Here is a 19,905-nt window from a genome sequence, read left to right as displayed (position 1 = left end):
CACGAGTCACTTTTGACATATCTTTGCCTGTGTGACTATCCCATACATTGAGAGGCCTGTTCTCCAGCACACGGTGCTCTTTCTGTGTTGCTCAACCCACCGAAGGGCCCTATAGTGCTGACTCCACAACCTCCCTCCCGACAGCGCTGGCGGTAGGGAGAAGAGGTTTGTCAGGACAGGAATACTGGAGGCAGCAGAGAATCTGTCCTGTACGGTGCACGCTAAACGTCTATGGGCTAAATTCTGGTTTGTCCTGTGCAGAGGATTTGGGGATGGGAAGAAGACAAAGGGGTTTTTCTGCCCTGGAGCAGATCTGCAAAGGGTCCTGCCACAAGGCAGGGAGGGTATAGCTAGTCAGTGTGAGGGTTTGGTATCTGACAGCAGATGCAGATGGAGAGCACGCTACCTTCCCCAGCACACCTCTGAGCAGAATGTCCATTGTGACAGGGTCAGGCCAGATGGCTACAGGAGAGTGCGTTTTTTTGTTTTTTGGGGGGTTTTTTTTCGTGAAAAACTGATCTTTATTTTCCAGAAATATACAAACTTATTCTCTCATTTCTCCATCTTCTTCTTCTTCTTCTACTCCTCTGATGTACAGGGCATTGTTACATCTTATCAAAACTTCACCAACGTGTCCTGACAATGCACCATCTATGTATTCTTCTGTGTTTGCAAGTTGCATGTTCATGTAGCCGTCAACAGACACCAGGTAGCCCTTGTACTCCATCCCCCACTTCAGCTTCACCATCACCAGCTTCCCTGTCAGCCAGTTCAGGAAGGGCTTGGGGTTCAGGGGAAGCTCATGGTAACGCGGCCTGGCATAAGGCAGCGGTAAAAACAAAAATTACTCGCAGGGCCGCACGTGCACCCGCTGGAGTACAAGAGAAAGGCAGGCAGATATATTAGTCCCAGATTAAGCAGGTCCATTTTCCCTGGGTAAGGTAACAGGCAGTTCCAGAACAAGAATGAACTTGCTGGAACAAATTCAGGCAGGCAGGCTAATTAGGACACCTGGAGCCAATTAAGACACTGCTAGAATCAATTAAGACAGGCAGGCTAATCCAGGCACCTGAGTTTAAAAAGGATCTCACTTCAGTTTGTGGCGTACGTGCAAGGAGCTGGGAGCAAGAGGCACTAGGAGCTGAGCGTGAGAAGGCATACTGCTGGAGGACTGAGGAGTACAAGCATTATCAGACACCAGGAGGAAGATCCTGTGATGAGGCTAAAGAAGGGGTTGGGAGGAGGCCATGGGGAAGTAGCCCAGGGAGCTGGAGCTGTTGCGCAGCTGTTCCAGGAGGCACTCTAGACAGCTGTAGACCACAGGGCCCTGGGCTGGAACCCGGAGGAGAGGGCAGGCCCAGGTTCCCCCCAAACCTCCCAACTCCTGATCTGAAATAGGAGGAGTTGACCTGGACTGTGGGTTCCACCAGAGGGGAAGGTCTCTGGGCTGTTCTCTGACCCATGTGGTGGATCAGCAGAGACTGCGGGGATTGTTCTCCTTCTTTTACCCCATGCTGGCCAGTGATGAAGTTATCTGAGTGAAGAGCGGATTTGAGCCACAAAAGTGGCCAAACTGAGGGCTGCCATGAATCTCTGAGGGAAGCAAATCTGCCAATAAGCACAGGCCCCACCAAGGTAGAAGAGCAACTTTGTCACACCATGGACACCTGTCCTACAGCTCCATAACCCCAGCAGTCCCTTACTAAAGGACAGACTGCATTTCCCAATTGTCAAATCCCAAAGTCAAAGGAAGCTGGACAAGCAATTGGGCCAGATCCTCATCCCATTTCTGCACCCAAGTTGCTGGAAGGGGACTTAGAATTGCCCTATGGGAAGATTTGAGGTTCCTATGTCCTCAGGAACTCTCCTGGTTGTGTAAAGCTGGCACAGTCAGATTTACACTACATGCTCCCTCAGTTTCAGGACAGGAAGGGATGGAACAGAGTGGTGGCTGCAGCATACCACTCCAGAGAGTACTGTCGAGTGCTTAGTGCACGAGCCTCAGACTTGGGTTCAATTTGCTGCTCTGCCACAGACTTCCTGTGTCCCCTTGGGCAAGACACTAAGGCTAGATCCTCAACAGCTGATTAAGCTACTTTGCCTCCTGATCTCAGTTGCACTGACTGTGACCTCAGTACAACTGAGTTCTCTACGATCATTTCCCACTGTATGAAACAAAAAGGGGTGTCTCTCCCTGAGTTTCAGTCTATCATGCCCAGACAAGACAGGAATGAGAGAGATTCACCAGTGGCTCTCTCCTGCAGTGGTAAAAAATAGACACACACTCCTGATTCTGACGGATGATAAATGCTTGAGAGGAAAGTGACTTTACTCTCTCTTCTCCCTATTAACCCTACCAGTATGCCCCGGGGAAATTGTATTCATGGCTGCAAATTAGATGACGCATCCACTCCTGTGGATGGGAGTGAATCACCCTGGTTAAGTGACTCATCCCACTTATAGGCAGTTTACCACAAGACTAAGAAATTAATCTCACCACAGTGGGTCCTGCCACTGCTTCAAACCCACTGTTGACCCAAGTATGGTCAGTTAAACTTAGCCAGGCCTCTGCATGTGCCTCTACTGTCAGCACAGGGGATGCAGAGCCAGGATCTGAAGCCCGGTCTCCTGAGTCCTCCTTCACCATGAGCCCACTGTTAAGGCTATGATTTAGTCGGGTATTTTTAGGAAAAGTCATAGACAGGTCACAGGCAATAAACCAAAATTCATGGGCCGCAACCTGTCCATGACTTTTACTAAAAATACCTGTGTTTAAATCTTGGGGGGAGGGGGAAGGATTGAGGGGGAGGACACTGTGGGTGTTTGTGGGGGCTAATGCTGGGGGAGGGGGGCGGGGACATTGGTGGGGCAGTGCCTGGGGCCAGCTGCTTGGGAGGCCCTGGGGTCAGCCACACTGGTCCCTGCAGAAGTCACAGAAAGTCACAGAATCCGTGACTTCCACGACAGACATGGAGCCCAACCCATTGTCCTTCTACTTTCTGCTGAATAGTTTTCCCAGGGAATAGCAGCCACCCCACATGTGCAGCGCTAGTTGCCTGAATCCCCCTTTTGCACATGCTCCCTTTTGGCTAGAGGATCGCTACAAGGAACTTGTGAGGCAGTTCCTAGAAACGGCACGGGAATTTCAAATGCTGCCTTTGGACCTTAATTCCCGTCTAAATTATTGCAACACTTCAAGTAAAGGAGTGGCTGGCTGAGGTTAATGAGAATCTACATGTACTTTCGTTTAACAGAAAATGAGAGAAAGCCCATTTCCACATTCTCCCGTTATAAAGACAGTTATCAGCCTAGGGTTATTCATTATGCTTTATGACTTCATGGCTCAAATCCTCCAGTTAGAAATCACATGAAGGTCAGATCCTCAGCTGGTGTAAATCTACCTGATCCCATGAAGTCAGTAGATCAATGCCAGTTTATACCAGCTGCAGATCTGGCCTCTGTTCTCTCAGTTCTAAAGTGGCTGGATGATTCTTAGAGTTAAGTACAGGTAAAGTCACTCTTCTGTTTTCTTTTAAGTCGGGTAAGCAGTTGGTTTTAGTGCTTAAACATCCGAGTCAATATGGACATGAACCTCAGATTTGAAAAGTCTATTTTTTGTATTACAGTAGGGCCCGGAATTCTGTTATCGAGCAGGACCCTACTGTGCAAGGTGCTGTACAAATACAGAACAAAAACATGGCCCCTGCCCAGGGAGCTTACAAGCTAAGTAGCAGCTATTCATTTCTGACTGTTCTTGACCAAAAACTATGAATCACCTGGCTATGGAGTGGCATTTTGGCCTGGAGAAGTCTGTGGATCAAGAGGAAAACCTTAGATTGCCCCTCTGAATCCAGCTTGTTTCCTCAGTCCCTGCCATAGTGGGACAGACGGGGTTGACAGGGCCCGTGGAGCTAGACAATGCAGTCAGGCAAGTGAGTCCAGCTGCTCACACATCCACAATGCACAGCAGTGCGATTTCCCCGTTGGGACTAGTGGGACAATGGCCATTTGGAGATGTATGTAATTCAGGAGTACTGGAGACAGAAACGAGCATGTGTCAGTTAGTCAGGCTGAAGCAAGCACGGACTGAACTGAAAGCATATTGTGTCGGCAGTTCAAGAGGTGAACCCGGATGCATTTCCAAAGCAGCAGGTGAGACAAGAACCACAACTTTGGAAATGCAACACAGATGTCAAAACACCAAAAGCATTATCAGTGATTGCTGCCATCCTGTTACCATGGTCTTCAAGAGCAACACATCTGTTTTCTTTCCATACGTGAGTTTACATAACCTGTTTTCCTTTTCCGATTTGCACCTGGGATTCATTGTTTCAGTGTGTGTTGTATGTTCCCCCTCTAGTGGCTGGTTCACAGGGCAGCCTCCTGCAGTCCCTGCTAATCGTGTAAGTCTTTTAGCTTAAGTGACAGAGACCCATGCTTGTAGTGCGGGCACACCTGGGGGATTCTGTCCCCATTGATCACCCACAGAGAGGGAGGTTGTTACACAGAGTTTACTCAAAATATTTGTCACCCTGTGTTTTTGAACGTGCCCTTGAAGCTACTAAGAGATACCATGAAGGATCATGGGGCCCCCACCATTTGACCCACCTTTATTTTCTTTTAGCTACAAAGGCCATCTCATTCTTTGTAGCTGCCACTTTGCTTCAGAGCAAACCTTCCTAAGCGGTCTTTTGTAAAAAGAAGAAGAGTGAGTGCAAGCCTCCCACAATAGCAAATCATTGCTAAGGTGTGGGAATCGGGAAGGAAAGATATTTGAGTTGACATTTGAGGGGCTGCATTAAATAAGAGGAAAAATGAAGGCATAGCCTGTGGAACTGGAATAATTTGTTGTAAATTCATTTTATCTATATTTGAAAAATGAGCTGACTGTTCCTAGCAACAGGGCAAATGGCAGCACCTGCTTGCAGAGACCATCTGAAGCATCAACATAATTCAGCGTAAATGTGCCCAGCTGCTCTTGCACTAAAATGCTGCAGTCACCAGTCCCTGGTAGCAGCTCCCTGAGTAAGGGTCTTACGTCCATTTCCAAAAGTTAAAATAAAGTATTGGTTGCTGAGGAAGATCTATGATTCTATGGAGAAGCTAGGAATAGCCCAGGAATGTTTTGGAATCATATCACTGAGATATAAGGACAATGGAACAGAAAGTACCCATAGAGGCCGGAGGGTTTAAAAAAAAAAATCACGCTACAAGGGCTATTAGGCACCATGTAGCCCATGAGTGCTGGAGTAGAACATTTCTTGGCCTGTACCCCATTTCTGGGCATGAACCCCCTGATAGCTACTTGAGTCATGCTACTGGGACCAGGTCTATTGTGCTGAGAGCTCTAGCAAACACAGGGCTGCGTCACAAGGTGCCTCACACACCCACACAAGGGAGTAAGTGCATCGTTGGTCTGTATATGGGGTGCAAGGGAGGGAGAGCAATTGTCACAGGGCTGCTAGCACCCCTCCCCACACAGGTGGGCAGGAGCAGGCAGAGCTTTGGCTCCACCCCATTAACATCCTGGTCAGCACAGCTGTCCTGGTATGGAGGAGGCCGTAGACTACATCCCCTTAACGTTTCCTCATGGGGCAGCATAAATATGGGCTGCCACCTATACAGGGCTTGTGTCAAGGTCATAATTGAGCCAATTGAGTGTGGGGGGAGGAAACTGAAATGGATTTCCTCTCCATACATATATCTTGGGGGCATAATCTGTGTCATATTCCTGCACCTAAGAGGGGCCTAATTTCAAAGTGCTGAGCCAGCTCCCATTGGCTTTCAAGGGTTTTTAAGCCACATACTCTTACAGTGCTTTATAAACAACTCACAGCCTCATCCAGTGTCCACTGAAGTCAATGGAAAGATTCCTATGGACTACAACAGACTTAGGATCAGACTTCTTGCTTAAGGTGAACAGGGTGGGAACAGACTGGGCTGACAACAGTGAAAGGCACCATACCAGAAAACAAGATGCTCCAAACAGCTGCTAACTTGGATTGAAAAGTCAATGAACATTCTGTTCTGTTGCTCTGTACACCCTGAAATTTAACTCATTGCTTCAACATTTCAGTGCAATGCTGAACCCTTTCAAATCCTCGTGTTCTTTAGAAAGGGCTGCTGTCAGACTCATTACGGATGCACATAGAGTACTTGGTTTCTTTTTCGGGACTCTCTTCTGTGCACTTCAGCTGCTTCTTAAAACACCATCTGCCTTTGGACTGGGCTCTGGTTTGCATATAACACTCTACTGGTACAGTAAGTACTGCTCAGAAGATTTAAGAAAAATGAGCCAGCAACAGAAAGAAGCAACTTAGTTTTGATTGTTTGCTGGCTACGTTCATTTCAGAGCTCAGCATACATGCTGCGGTCACCCAAGTTGTTGCAGGGCCCTTTTGATTTCATTCAGGAATGAGCGAGAGCACTGCTGCAGGTTGATGTATGACACAGGTGAGATAAATCAAGCGGCGAATGGCTATAGCGGAAATAGATCGGATAGCAGCTGTCTATTTATTTGGCTGTGTGCTGGCTTTGAATGTGTTTGGTGTGTAAATCAGGGACTGTTAACATATTCAGCCGTATTTCACAAGCCTGCCACATTCAGTGCCCACGCAAAGCTAATAATAGTAAGCATCATTGAAAAGCCTTGGGCAGTCAGTCTTCCCAAAGCAGATGTTTCACTGCAGATTCCCCTTTGGTTCTACTGGTAGGTTGTAGCATATTTTACAGACACCTTGCTTTTGCCCAGAGCACTCTCAGTTCACGTGATTGACAATAGGTTTAGAAACACAATCAACATACTTAATGGAAAATAAATGCAGGGCGGGTAGAAAGCAGACAATCACCTGTAGACCCATCCATATGCTTTACATGTTTAAGGGCCTGAGGTGCGGAGAACTCACAGCTCCATAGATGTCAGATTTCAGACTAACAGCCGTGTTAGTCTGTATTCGCAAAAAGAAAAAGGAGTACTTGTGGCACCTTAGAGACTAAGAAATTTATTTGAGCATAAGCTTTCGTGAGCTACAGCTCACTTCATTGGATGCATTCAGTGGAAAATACAGTGGGGAGATTTATATACACAGAGAGTCAGACCCAGCTCATCCTAAATAAAAGAAGCAACGCCAAAGAAGGGCAGGTTGCTGAAGGAAATAGCTCCAGAGACGGCAGCTTTAAAGACTCTACCAGATCAGTGTCTGAGGAGGTGCAACTGGAAAAGAAGGTATTGAATTTGGGAGCATCTGGATATAGCCTGGGGCCTGCCTTTGTATAAAGATTTTGGACTTTTTGGAGAGGAAAAAGGCTTTGATACCCACTGGGCTCACAAACCATGGAGATTTGTGGGGAAATGAGACCACAAGTAAATGAGTGCAGATGGGGGTAAAATAGACATGAATAGGGGCTGCGTGGGAACTTCATTTGTATCCATGCCTGAACTGCTAAAAGCACTCAGACTAGCCAAGGCAGAGCTGCAGGCATCTATGGGCTCCTTTGCAAAATTACTGTGGACCAGAACATTCCTCTTCTCCTTAGTGCTCATCACCAGGCTATCCAACTGCCACAGATATCCCTGTAGTTAGACCATCAATAATCATCTCATTGTTACCCTGTGCACTCCCCTGCCCCCATCTTCTACAGTACATTTTATCTCATCAGCAACTTATTTACATTATAAGCTTGTCACCAGGGAAATGCTTTGGTGGGCCAGGATGACATGACCACCACAGAAATGGGGGAGGGGAAGGAAGCCAGAGAACCTAGCAGTTCTTAAGAGAGGATGTCCATAAAATACAAAACATTTCCAGTGATTTTCAAGCCTCACCCCCCCCCCCCCCCAGTTACATTGAAACGAACACACAAACTTAAAGACCAACCCATCCACTAATGCATTACATCGTTATGGGCAGCCCCTATCCATGTCTATTTTACCCCCATCTGCATTCATTTACTTGTGGTCTCATTTCCCCACAAATCTCCATGCTCTGTGAGCCCAGTGGGTATCAAAGCCTTTTTCCTCTCCAAAAAGTCCAAAATCTTTATACAAAGGCAGGCCCCAGGCTATATCCAGATGCTCCCAAATTCAATACCTTCTTTTCCAGTTGCATCTCCTCAGACACTGATCTGGTAGAATCTTTAAAGCTCCCATCTCTGGAGCTATTTCCTTCAGCAACCTGCCCTTCTTTGGCGTTGCTTCTTTTATTTAGGATGAGCTGGGTCTGACTTATATAGGTCCCAAACCCTCCCACTCCCAGAAACCTTGGACAGAACCAGTGGTTGATTAGAGTCATAGAATAGGGTTGGAAGGGACCTCAGGAGGTCATCTAGTCCAACCCCCTGCTCAAAGCAGAACCAATCCCCAATTTTTGCCCCAGATCCCTAAATGGCCCCCTCAAGGATCGAACTCACAATCCTGGGTTTAGGAGGCCAATGTTCAAACCACTGAGCTATCCCTGCCTCAGCTGGACCACATCCTAGTTCTAGTTTTCAGGGCAGTCCACCATCTATAGCTGATTGGGTTTGTTTTTCCCCTCCAGCCATGTGACAGTTTATGCCGTTACAAAGCTCTGTGGGGGTAGGGATTGTGTTTTCATTACAATCAGCATGAGAGGGGACATTGTCTCTGATGGGGGCCTCTAGGCACTACAAAATACAGTAGTAACTCTCAATTAGATTCTGTTGGCTCTCCCTCAGCTAAACTGCAGGACTATTTCAGTGACAGCATTTGGAGAAAACCTGCCTATGACTTTGAAGAAACCCAAGGCTGTCCAGGCCTCATAGGTGCTGGAACTAGGGGTGCAGTCGCACCACCGGCTTCACATAGTAATAACAACCCAAATACATGGTTTCTGCCTTCAGCACCCCAGAACCACTGCCATGCCTTGGTGAGAAAGGTGGGTTCTGTGCATGAGCTTGACAGCCCAGCTCAGTGGAATATTCTTTCACCCCGCCGCTGAGGCAGTTTCCTCTTTGTGTTTAACAAAGCAATATTTTTCAGTACATTGCAGTGCGCTTTCGGTTTCCTACATGCAACATCGTTCTCTCTAGTTGTGCTCCAGGCACTCATTGTAAAGAAGGCAGAGCAGATGGGAATTGATTTGGAGACTGGCCTGACCCTAGCACACCTTAGAGGAGCTGATGAGTGTTTGCAAACAGGGCTTTATTTCCAGACAGACTGTATGGATTTTTTTCAGGGAGGGTAATGCTCTGAAGGATTGCCTGAATGCACTGCAAGAGACAAAGAGTCATATAAATTTCCACTATTGCTTTTGGCCATAAGAATGGCCTCCCAGATGAAACATGGCAGGTGCACGCTGTCCCTTAGCCAGTGTAAATCAGCAAGGCTTTGATACCAGATCAGGATCTAGCCCAGCAGGCTATTTCCTGGGGAACCGTGCCCCAGTGCACTAAGTCCCATCAGCGAGTCTCATCTCAAAAGCAAGATGTGACCGATTCATGTTACTGCGAGACGTTGCATGGGAAGGGTCGCTGCATTGAGTCTGCGCTGCTGCTGGGGGAGCTGCCCCTTGGAAAGCGCCTGCTAGGAGATGACGAGGGAGGGGAGCGATTTAAAAATGAGAACGATTAAATTGTACTTCCCACAACTCAGCTCCTCTAAATCACTGTTTTCGCTGCGTGCAGACAGGCAGGTGGGCGGCGAGGAAGGACGGGAGGCGGCAGGAGTCCATGTGTGCTGAACCTAATTGCCAGCTAAAGCCTCACTCAACCCATGAGGCAGGCACTTCATGCGCACATCAAGCACCCCACTAGCACCGAACACCTGCCCTGAATTATCCCCCGCTCCAGATTACTAGGAAATGGCATATCCCAGGGAGAGCAGTCCAGAGAAATCAAACGTGGTCCACACTGATCCACGGAAATACTGTAACCGACTGGATTCTGACTTTAGAAGGCTTTTACAAGTCAGATCAGCTGATTTAGGGACCAGTTGTGTCACCCTTACTCGGCAAGTTGTCTCACTGATTTCAATGGGAGTTAGGCACCTATGCGATTTTGAAAATCACCTGGGATGCCTAACTACCTAAATACCTTTAAAAATCTGGCCCTCAGAGCATTCTGCTGAAATCAATAGCAGCAGAGGATATTTAGTGTCTTTGAGGATGGGGCTCCATGGCAGGGCAATAGCCAGTTTAGCATTGGACTATGCCCCAGTCTCGGTTTCCCCTAAATGGAGTTCTTAAAAACTGCATCCAGACGCTTGCAAGAGAAATAACGCCCCTTCTTGGGGCCTAGTTTATTGAAACAACATCACTGTTCAAACGTTGACAGAAATCAAAACAAGTCTTTCTCCACCTCCACAGTCTTTGTAGCCACTTGCTCAGCTCAAGAGGTCTTTCCAAAATCCCAGGTTCTGCTATCTGATGTTTCTATTTCCTCCTCCTCCTCCCTTTGTGATTAATGGTTATGTAAGCAGAGCTGGATTAACTTTTTGTGGGCTCCCCCCTCCACGCCCACGTAGAGCGGGTACCTACCTGGTTCTAGCCCATTCTCTTTGTCTCTCTCTGCAGCGAGCTGCCCTTCCTCCCGCAGCAGGAGGACAGGTTCTCTTCCAGCCCTGGGTGGTGTTGGGAGCGGGAGGAGCAGAGGCTAATGTGGTTACTCCTATAACCAGACTTTTAGTTTCCAGTCAGCAGTGCTAACCGGACACCCAGGTCCCATTTTATACTGGAGTTTCCAGTCTAAAACTGGATACCTGGCAACAGGGCTGCCAGAGAAGCCGGGGGAGGGTGGGGGGGAGCAATCATTTTTAAGCGGGGGGGGGGGGAAGCAAGTGGTGGGTGGGCTAGGGAGTGGAGAGGAGCTAGTGGGCAGGGCCATGTCTGCTGTACTGCGCAGGTAGGCTGGAGGCTGGGGGGATCAGCTGATACAGTATCCCCAGCCCAGGTGACGTGACAGTCAGGGGTGGATTTAGAGTTAGTGGGGTGTGAGTGTGGACTGGCGTCATGGGGGTGCTCACGGCAGGGGGGTGGAGGGGGTATGCCCCAATTCCAGCCCCTTCCCCAAGGTCCCACCCCCGCCTCTTCTCCCCCTCCCCTGAGCGGGGAGTATGCTGAGGCTCCGCTCTTCCGCTGCCGGCAAACAGCTGATTGGCGGCAGGGAGGGGCAGAACGCAGCACGCTGTGGGAAGAGGCGGGGGAATGGGGAGCTTGGCTGCCGGCGGAGCCTGCCCTGCTGCAGCAGGAGCCCCAGGAGCCGGCAGCATCAAGCTTCTGCCCCCACAGGAGAGAGCAGGGGGCGGAGAAGAGCGGGCCGGGCGGGGCCCCTTTGGACTGTGGGCCAGGCGCCATGGTAAATCTGGTACTGTCACCAACAAAAGAAACCAAACCCATCACCTGGGAGGCAATTAGTTAGTCACCGGTGTGACTAAGCCCAATTCTCTTAAAGGGCCATCCCAACCTAGGACAGGTTCTTTAAGAGTAGTCTAAGGCTCCGATCCTAGATCTGTATGAGTAAGAGCTGTAGCCGTGGGCTCGCTTTTATTCTGGGCTTTGCCACTGATTCATGCTGTGACGCTGGATAACTCCCTTCATCTCTCTGCCTCTGCATTTCCCCATCTATACAATGAGTTAATAATGCAAATCCTCCTTTTGTAAAGCCCTTTGACATCTATGCATTAAAAGAGCTAAGTACTAACCTGTGGATCCCCTGCACTGGAATAATTTTCTCTTTTGCATCCTTACCATCCATGCTGCACATAGGGAAAAATCAAGTTCAATCCAAAAGCCAAAGACCTTAGGGGTTTTTTTTAAATTATTTGTTTTATGTAAGTGCCTATTAGAAACTGGCACAAACAAGCTTCTATCAGCTCCATGATACTGCAGCATATACAGATATGACAGAGTGGAAAAGCATCTTTACTGCCAAAGTACTCACCAGAGACTCGATAACAAGGTGCCATTGTGTAACACTGGGTAAAGGTTCAGAGAATAACAGGCGGTAGAAACAGAAAAGGCATTTTAGGTCACCTAGCCCAGCAGTTCTCAACTTGGGGCCCGGGGCCCCCTGCGGGAGGCCATGAGCAGGTTTCATGGGGTCCGCCAAAATAAACCAGAGAGCAGGGCCAGCATTAGGCTCCCTGGAGCTCAGGACAGAAAACCGAAATCCAAGCCACATGGGGCTGAAGGCAAGCCTGAGCAACTCAGCTTTCCAGGCCGTCCTGCAGTGTGGGAGCACAGGCAGTTGCCCTGCTTGCTACCCTCTAATGCCAGCCCTGGCTTTTAATCTACTGGATATGAAGAAAAACAGTTTTTGTGGCACAGGTGGGCCACGGAGCCTTTTATAGCATGCTGGGGGGGCTCAGAAAGAAAAAAGGTTAAGAACTCCTGACCTAGCCCATCCTTCTGCCATTGCAGGATTGCTCCTAACGCCAGTCTTTCTTCTGTGAAATACTTATAAACCTCTCAAGCATTACGGTGTCAATCCTTGTCATTGAAAAATGGTTCCACCCTAACAGCAATTACAGCTAATCCTTCTTGAAAGGACGGATGGTGTTGTGGGTAAGGCACTGGCCGGAGACTGAGGGTTCAGTCCTTGATTCTGTCAGACTCCCTGTATGAGTAATCTCCCTGTGCCTCAGCACCCTATCCTTAAAATGGGGATGAGGATACTTCTTTCTCCTCATTTATTTTATTTATTTAGAATGTTAAGGGCAGGAGTCTCTCTTATTTTGTGTGCTTATGGTACTTAGGTCAATGAGGCTCTGACCTTCGTTGGGCCTGTAGGCACTATCATCATACTAATTATTCAACCTAAATCAGGGGTTCTCAGATTGTGGGTTGGGACCTCAAAGTGGGTCTCGACTCCAGTTTAATTGGGTCGCCAAGGCTGGTGTTAGACTGCTGGGGCCAAGGCCAAAGTCAAAGCACGAGCCCCAACACCCAGGGCCAAAGCCCTAGAGTGTCAGCCCTGGAAAGGGGGGCTAAGGTTACATGCCTCCTGCCCAGGGCAGAAGCCCTTGGGCTTCAGCTTTGCACCTCCTCCCCACCCCCGCAACCTGAGGTGGGCCCGGGCTTTGGTCCCCCCTCCTGGAGTCATGTAGTAATTTTTGTTGTCAGAAGGGGAGGTCACGGTGCAATGAAGTTTGAGAACTGCTTACCTAAATATTCCTTTTTTTAACTTTCTGGTGGTCAGAACTGAACTCTATTGCAGTTGAAAACCCATAATCAGAACCAGTGGATGAAATTTAAGAACAAGAACTGCAATTTCTAATTCTTGACATGATCAGCTTTAAATTCTCTCTATCTGAGTTTCATTCAACCACGTCACATTTTTCTCTCCAATCACTAATCATGTCCATTTTTAAAACTGACCAATTGGAGTGTCGAATATAAGATACAGGCAGTTCCAAATTGCATCACTCCATGTACATGTCAAACACCCATAAAACCTGGAAATGTAAAACCAAATCCCCAAAATATAGTACCCCATGATTTATTTGGTTCTGAAATTAAAGCCAACTGTTTCCACCTGGCTGGGAATGCACAGTTAGAGAAAGCTTTGTGCTGAATTCTTTATACCAGCAGTTCACAACCTTTTTCTTTTTGAGCCCCCACATCTCCCAACGTGCTATAAAAACTCCACCTGTGTCACAACAACTGTTTTCTGCATATAAAAGCCAGGGCTGGCATTAGGGGATAGCAAACAGGGCAACTGTCTGAGGCCCCATGCTACAGAGCCCCCTCCCCCCGCGAAGCTACATTTCTTAGACTTCAGCTTCAGCCCCAAGTGGTGGGGCTGAGAGCCCCGGGCTTCAGCCCCATGCAGTGAGGCTTTGCCTTTCTGCCCTAGGCTCCAGCCAGCCTAATGCAGGCCCTGCTTGGCAGACCCCCTGAAACCTGCTCGCGGGGCCCTGGACCCCTGGTTGAGAACCACTACTTTACACTTCCCCATTTATCACTTAGCTGCTTTTTGTCAGAATATGGCTGCTAAAATTATTCAGTAGACACAGACTAATATGCCAGTGCATCAATTGCACCTTAGTTTGGCATAGGAACAAGTCTCCTACATAACCCAAGTAAATATACTTCAGCTCCAAAAAGAGATTTTTGGCAATTAGCCGCAGAGACAATTTGAATGGTTGAAGTGTTTGAAAAAATTTCAGTGTATACAGTATCTTTCAAAAATATACAGCACTACCCACTACTAGAACCTACTGAGATTCACTAAAAACACAGTGACAGATTGAAAGGACAGATATGGCTAGATGTAAATGGGATGCTTTGCCCCATTGTAATGAAGTTTCTGCTCATATCGGAGCACTTTCCTAAACAAATGAAACTATTGCTTGTTGTTATTTTATGGCTAGATTTTTCACAAGTACCCAGCAGTTCCAATTCATCTGCCTCTGAGCATGTTTCATGCCACTGTTTTTATATAGCGTTGTCTTTAAGTAATCCCTTCCCAGAATCCTTTGCAACGGCTACTGTGGAAGGTGCTGGGGCACAGGCCCGTGTGAACAACCCAGCTTCCGTAGCTTACAGCAACAAACAGAAAGCCTTTGTTTGACTCAGCAGAATGAGATTATTCTTGTCTCTTTTCCTTTTCCGAACAATGTTGCTTTTAGTTCATTTATCTGCTTATCAGAGAGCGATATGTAAACAGAGCACTGAGTCCTGATGGGAGGTACAGAGTGATTCTTTAGAGTGGTTGGCTTTGAAAAGCGGTCTAGGCGAGTGATCAATCCAGTGTTAAGGTCCCCTGTCTCTTTGATCTGACTCTTGTCACCACCAGACAAACTGGAAAAGCATCTGATAACAGGACCATTGGGCTTTACAGCAATTTTTTATTCCAAGATCTGACAACTATTTGGTGACTCACAGATACAGAGAGTTTAAGGCCAAAAAGGACGGATAGATCATCTAGTCTGACCTCCTGTATAACACAGGCCATAGAATTTCAGCCAGTCCACCCCTGCATTGAGCCTAATCACTTGGGTTTGACTAAAGCAGTGGTCACCAACCGATCAATCACAATCGACTGGTTCATCCTGGAGACTCTCCCAGTTGATTGCGATCTCCGCTGTTAAAAGTCTCTGGTGCAGCGGGGCTGCTGCTAAGGCAGGTTTGCTTCCTGCCTGTCCCAGCCCCGTACTGCTCCTGAAAGCAGCCAGCACACCCCTGTGGCACCAGAGGAAGCCGGGAGCAAGGATCTCCATACGCTGCTCCTGCCTGCAAGCACCACCCCCCGTAGCTCCCATTGGCTGGGAACGGGGAACTGTGGCCAATGGGAGCTGTGGAGACAGTGTCTGCAGAGAGGGGCAGCACGCGGAGCCACTTGCCCCCCCCCAGGGGCTGCAGGGGCGCACTGGTCCCTTCTAGGAGCAGCGTGGGGCCAGGGAATGCAAGGAGCCCTGCCTTAGCCCTGCTGCACCACCGAGCAGGAGCCACCCGAGGTAAGTGCACCCCAACCCCCAGCCCCCTACCAGCACCTCATACCCCCTCCTGTACCCCAAACCCCTGCCCTGAGCCCCCTCCTTCACCCAAACTTCCTCGCAGAGCCCACACCCTGAACCTCTTCCTGCACCCAAACATTCTGCCCCAGCCCAGAGCTCACTCCTGCACCCAAACTCCCTCCCAGAGATGGCATCCCTCATCCCCTCCTGCACCTCAACCCCCTGCCCCAGGCTCAGCCCGGATGGCCCCCTCCCACACTCCAAACAGCTCAGCCCCAGCCCAGAGGCTGCACTCCCTCCTGAACCCCAACCTCCTGCCACAGCCCGGTGAAAGTGAGTGAGGGTGGAGGAGAGCAAACAACAGAGAGAAGGGGTGATGGAGTGAGCAGGGCAGGGCCTCGGGGAAGGGTAGATCCTGGGTTGCACTTAAATTCAAAAAGTGATCTTGGGCATAAAAAGGATGGAGACCATTGGACTAAAGCATCTTCCAGACAGGCATCCAGTCCGGATTTTTAGACACAAAGAGATGGAGAGTCCACCACTTCCCTTGTCAGTTTATTCCAATGGTTCATCACTTGCACTGTTAAAAACTAGAGCCTTATTTCTCATTGGAGTGTGTATGGCTCCAGCTTCCAGCTGTTGGCTCTTTTTCTGCCTTTCTTCCTTAAATTAAAGATTCCATTAGTACCCACTATCTTCTCCTTGTGAAGGTACTTAGACACCAAGACGAAGTCACCTCTTCAGCTTCTCTTTGATAAGATGAAGCTTTATGTCTTTCTCGTTAAGGCATTTTTTCCAGCCCTCAAATCACTTTGGGGGTTCTTCTCTGTACAGTATAATCTGGAGTAATTCCAGTCAAATCAATGGAATTACTTTGATCTTTCTGTAATGTAACATCAATCAAAATCTGTCCCCTAGTATTTAAAGTTGATTTCTACTTTGAAAAGCGGCAATATAAAAATGGCACCTTCTTATTCAACAGTAGAGTTGGTTGGGAATTTTTTGACAAATTGTTTTTGTCAAAAGATACTGATTCGTCCTTCCAAACCAAAACTTTGAGAAACAACTTCCTGACTTGAAAAAAGGTCAAGACAACAGTTTCAAATTGTCAAAATGTTTTGTTTTGACAATATCAGTTTTCCAGTTTGAAATAACTTTTTTGTTTCAAAATTTAAGCTAACTAGATTGTAAAAAGATTAAAGAAAGGTCAACGACGAAATCAAATGTTTCATAATTACCAATACAAAATGTTTCAATTGGCCTGAAATGCACAAAAATTCAGTTTTTTGGTTTGTAAATATTTTCAAGATTTTTACTTTTCATCCCAATTTAAGAGGAGAAAAACTTTTGGATCTTCAAATATATTCACAGAATGGGAAACCTGTTTCCCGCCCAGCTTTATTCAACAGAGCTGTTGTCTCTGTGTATTTAGAGTCAGAGCTCCAGGCTTGAGTAACAGAACTACATAATGCTACTTCTGTAAAACGACGGCAGCTAAGGGAGTGAACGCAATTCTATTCCTTCATGTGCAACAATGGAGTTGTTCCCTAGAGTATGTCTACACTGCAATTAAACACCCGCAGCTAGCCCGTATCAGTTGACTCTGGACTGCAGGGCTTGGGCTGCGGGATGGTCGAGCTCAGGCTGGAGCCCAGGCTCTGGGGCTCTCAGGATGTGAATGTTTAAACCGCAATATTACAGCCCCCCAAGCCCTGCAAGCTTGAGTCAGCTGACCTGGGCTAGCCACGGATTTTAATTGCAGTGTAGACATACCTTAAGTTCCAATTAGTTAAGCCTGTGCAACCTCTTTGAAAGCAAGTTTGGTACTTAGCTGGCAGAACTTCCCAACCACTAACCAGAGTGAAATCCTTCCTGTTACTTTATTCCAATCCACGGGTTCTCCAGCCATCTCATTCTATGGCCCATTCTGTATGAGAAGTCTTCAGATCTTCATGGGTATTTAGACACCTAACTTGGCACCTACATTCCTGCTACTTGTTCCATTGAGGACAAGATCCTCAGGAGGTGCCCTGTGGAATCAAGCATAGCTTGATGTGAGGTTGCAAAGATAGCTATAAAGAATTCGGCACAAAAATAAGTTTCATCATACATTTAGGCACATCAGGTTTGATCTGTTGTGATCAGCAACCTTTCCATGGGAACAATCTAGAAAAGAGAATGGTAGAGGTTGGGTCTTACTACAAATCTTTCCACAATATTCTTGTTTAGTTAAATGACTTTCCACAGCTGCTTATATGTCCTGCCTGGTAATCTAAGAAGCCACTTCCTGTTATTAATCGTCTCTCTCTTTACGATAAGGTGAATAAAAAGACTAATTTCTTCCTGAGCTTGGCCTCTCAACAGTCATTTCTTCCACCAGAATAAGGCCAAGTAAAAGGGGAAAATGGAATGCTGTTAAATACAAAGGTGGATGAAATGTTGAAGAGTTGAGGGCCACATTTGAAAAAGGGTTGGCAGAAGTGCAAATATAAACCAGAAAGATAGAGGAATGAGTGCAGATAAAGGGCACCTACGGGACAGTATGCAAGTGAAAACAGACCCGGATACATATTGACAAGAGAGGAATCCAATACAGAAATGCTTTATAGATTGAAGAAAATATCAGCATCTGTTCCAAATCAGAACAGAATTAACTGGCTGAAAACCACAAGTGGATCACACCAGCTAATGCCTATGTCAACGAGTGTTTTCCAAGATATATAATTTTTGTGGTTAGTTTCAAGAGCCTTTTAAAATCCTTTATTCTGGGCAACGGAAGCCATTCGATACCCACAGAGGGAGTAAATTCTAATAGCATGCAGTACACTGAAGAGCCAGTGTGAAAAGGTGTTGTGAATACGCTATTTATAATGAAAGTTAGTTCTAACATTTGGTTCCTTATTAAACACAGTAAATTATAAGCAACTGAATTACAAGGCTATAATGTCATCAAGTGTGCACTCCTGGGACATCTGTCCATGAGGACAGAATTATGGAAGTACACTTGTGAATTAGGCTTTGGCTTTCAGTGTGATTACCACACTGTACATATGCTGTGTGCCTGAGCAGTTTTTGCTTACAATTAATTTTGTTCACCTACCCTTCGGTACAAAATTCTCTCTCATTGTTTGCTACAGAAAGTCTTGTCTGATCACAGCCAATATCTTCTTGTTTCCTTCCTGTACTCAAAACATACAATTTTAAAACATACTTTTATCTACTTACACAGTGTCACTGGAAAATATACAAATTGAAAAATCTGATGAGAAATGCGGCTTGGATTTTAAATAGCTTCACATTATTTGTACTACAATAGAGTCCACCTCATCTAGTAATTGTGAACGCATAGCATAAGATGACCATCCCTACCCCAAATAGCTGACCATCTCAACGCTGGGGGGTGAGATTCACTTCCACACCTCCAGGATGGGGAGCAGATAAGGTGCAGCCCAGAGGAAGAGGACAAAAGCAGCTTTAACCCATCTTTGTGTCATTCTAATTCTGGGCTGCTCCAAGAGCTCAAAAAGCCCTGGTGTAACTTAGGGCAGGTCTCTCTCATGTGCTGCGGCCATGGCCCCACGCCCTAGCACATCCCTCCTGCGCCCGAACAAGGTCCCAGTAAACTGTGTGTGTCAGTTCAGTCTCCGATTTGCATTGCTTCTAGCCCAGGTGTAGGGGGTATGTTCAGAAGGAAGGGAGCCTGGCCAGAGCGAAACTGTGCTCTGGTCATTCCTGGTTGGTGGAGCATCTGCTTAAGGGCTGTTGGCAGCCAACACTAATTAGAGAAGTTCTGAGGCTGCTCTATGTTATGTCAGGGACCAAATCAGCCCCAATATCAGGGTGAAGCATGAAAACCACCTTTCATGACTCCCACTGCTGTGCTGAACACAGCCTGGCCTAATCCAGGGACTGATGCCTGTACAAAGCTTTACTAATCAGTGGTATTAAGTAGCTCTTGTGATGAGAGAAATTCTCACAATTAATTGAGGTTAATCCTGAATGCTAAACACTGGTTAAAGTAAAAACCTGACAGAATCTCAGATTTTTGAGTTGCTTAATGTAGATACAATTATGTAACTGACTGCTACATTCCAGTACATCTAAATGTAATTGCTTCTAGTTGAAAAATTGTAATTTAGCCAAGATCTTTTTTCAACAAAAAGACGTATACGGGGATATTATTTCCCTGTGAAAGAGAACTATGAGACTATTTGCTCATCAAAACCACAGAGCTCACTACTATAGGAAAGTGTCTGATTATCTTTACAAAGATCAGTAAAGAAATGTTTTCCCCAAGAAAATCCGCCACCTTTCTGGATTATTTTTGATAAATGATGCTTTTTGTTGTTGTTGTTTCTTCTAGATATATGCAATGAATCCTGAAATGAGATCTTATTCTGATGTTTAAATTAAAATACTGGTGTGGAAGCCCACAGTCACTTTCTTAAACTACGTGAGCATGGTGCAGGATTCAGGAAAACAGCACAGCAGGC

General features: G+C 46.9%; 1 protein-coding gene across 1 annotated transcript; it reads right to left on the bottom strand.

Moving 5' to 3' along the window:
- Positions 1-506: 506 nt before the first annotated feature.
- Positions 507-15,257, bottom strand: LOC119566863 (small nuclear ribonucleoprotein F-like). The gene is made up of 2 exons (XM_037905670.2): positions 11,657-15,257; positions 507-815 (listed from the first exon to the last, which is right to left on the bottom strand). The coding sequence occupies exons 1-2, from the start codon at positions 11,716-11,718 to the stop codon at positions 545-547; spliced, it is 333 nt and encodes a 110-aa protein (XP_037761598.1). The 5' UTR covers positions 11,719-15,257; the 3' UTR covers positions 507-544.
- Positions 15,258-19,905: the final 4,648 nt, after the last annotated feature.

Source organism: Chelonia mydas, chromosome 7 (assembly GCF_015237465.2).
Source record: "Chelonia mydas isolate rCheMyd1 chromosome 7, rCheMyd1.pri.v2, whole genome shotgun sequence".
In the NCBI taxonomy this organism is placed as follows: domain Eukaryota; kingdom Metazoa; phylum Chordata; order Testudines; family Cheloniidae; genus Chelonia; species Chelonia mydas.
Note: the sequence above shows the minus strand (reverse complement) of the source record. Positions and strands in the feature narration are given on the sequence as shown.

Excerpts from the sequence above, each read along its gene's own strand:
- LOC119566863 (XM_037905670.2), bottom strand. The coding sequence starts at position 11,718 with ATGTGCAGCATGGATGGTAAGGATGCAAAAGAGAAAATTATTCCAGTG. Across the intron at positions 816-11,656 it reads CCAGTGCAGGGGATCCACAG|GCCGCGTTACCATGAGCTTC; the intron begins GTTAGTACTTAG and ends GCCTTATGCCAG.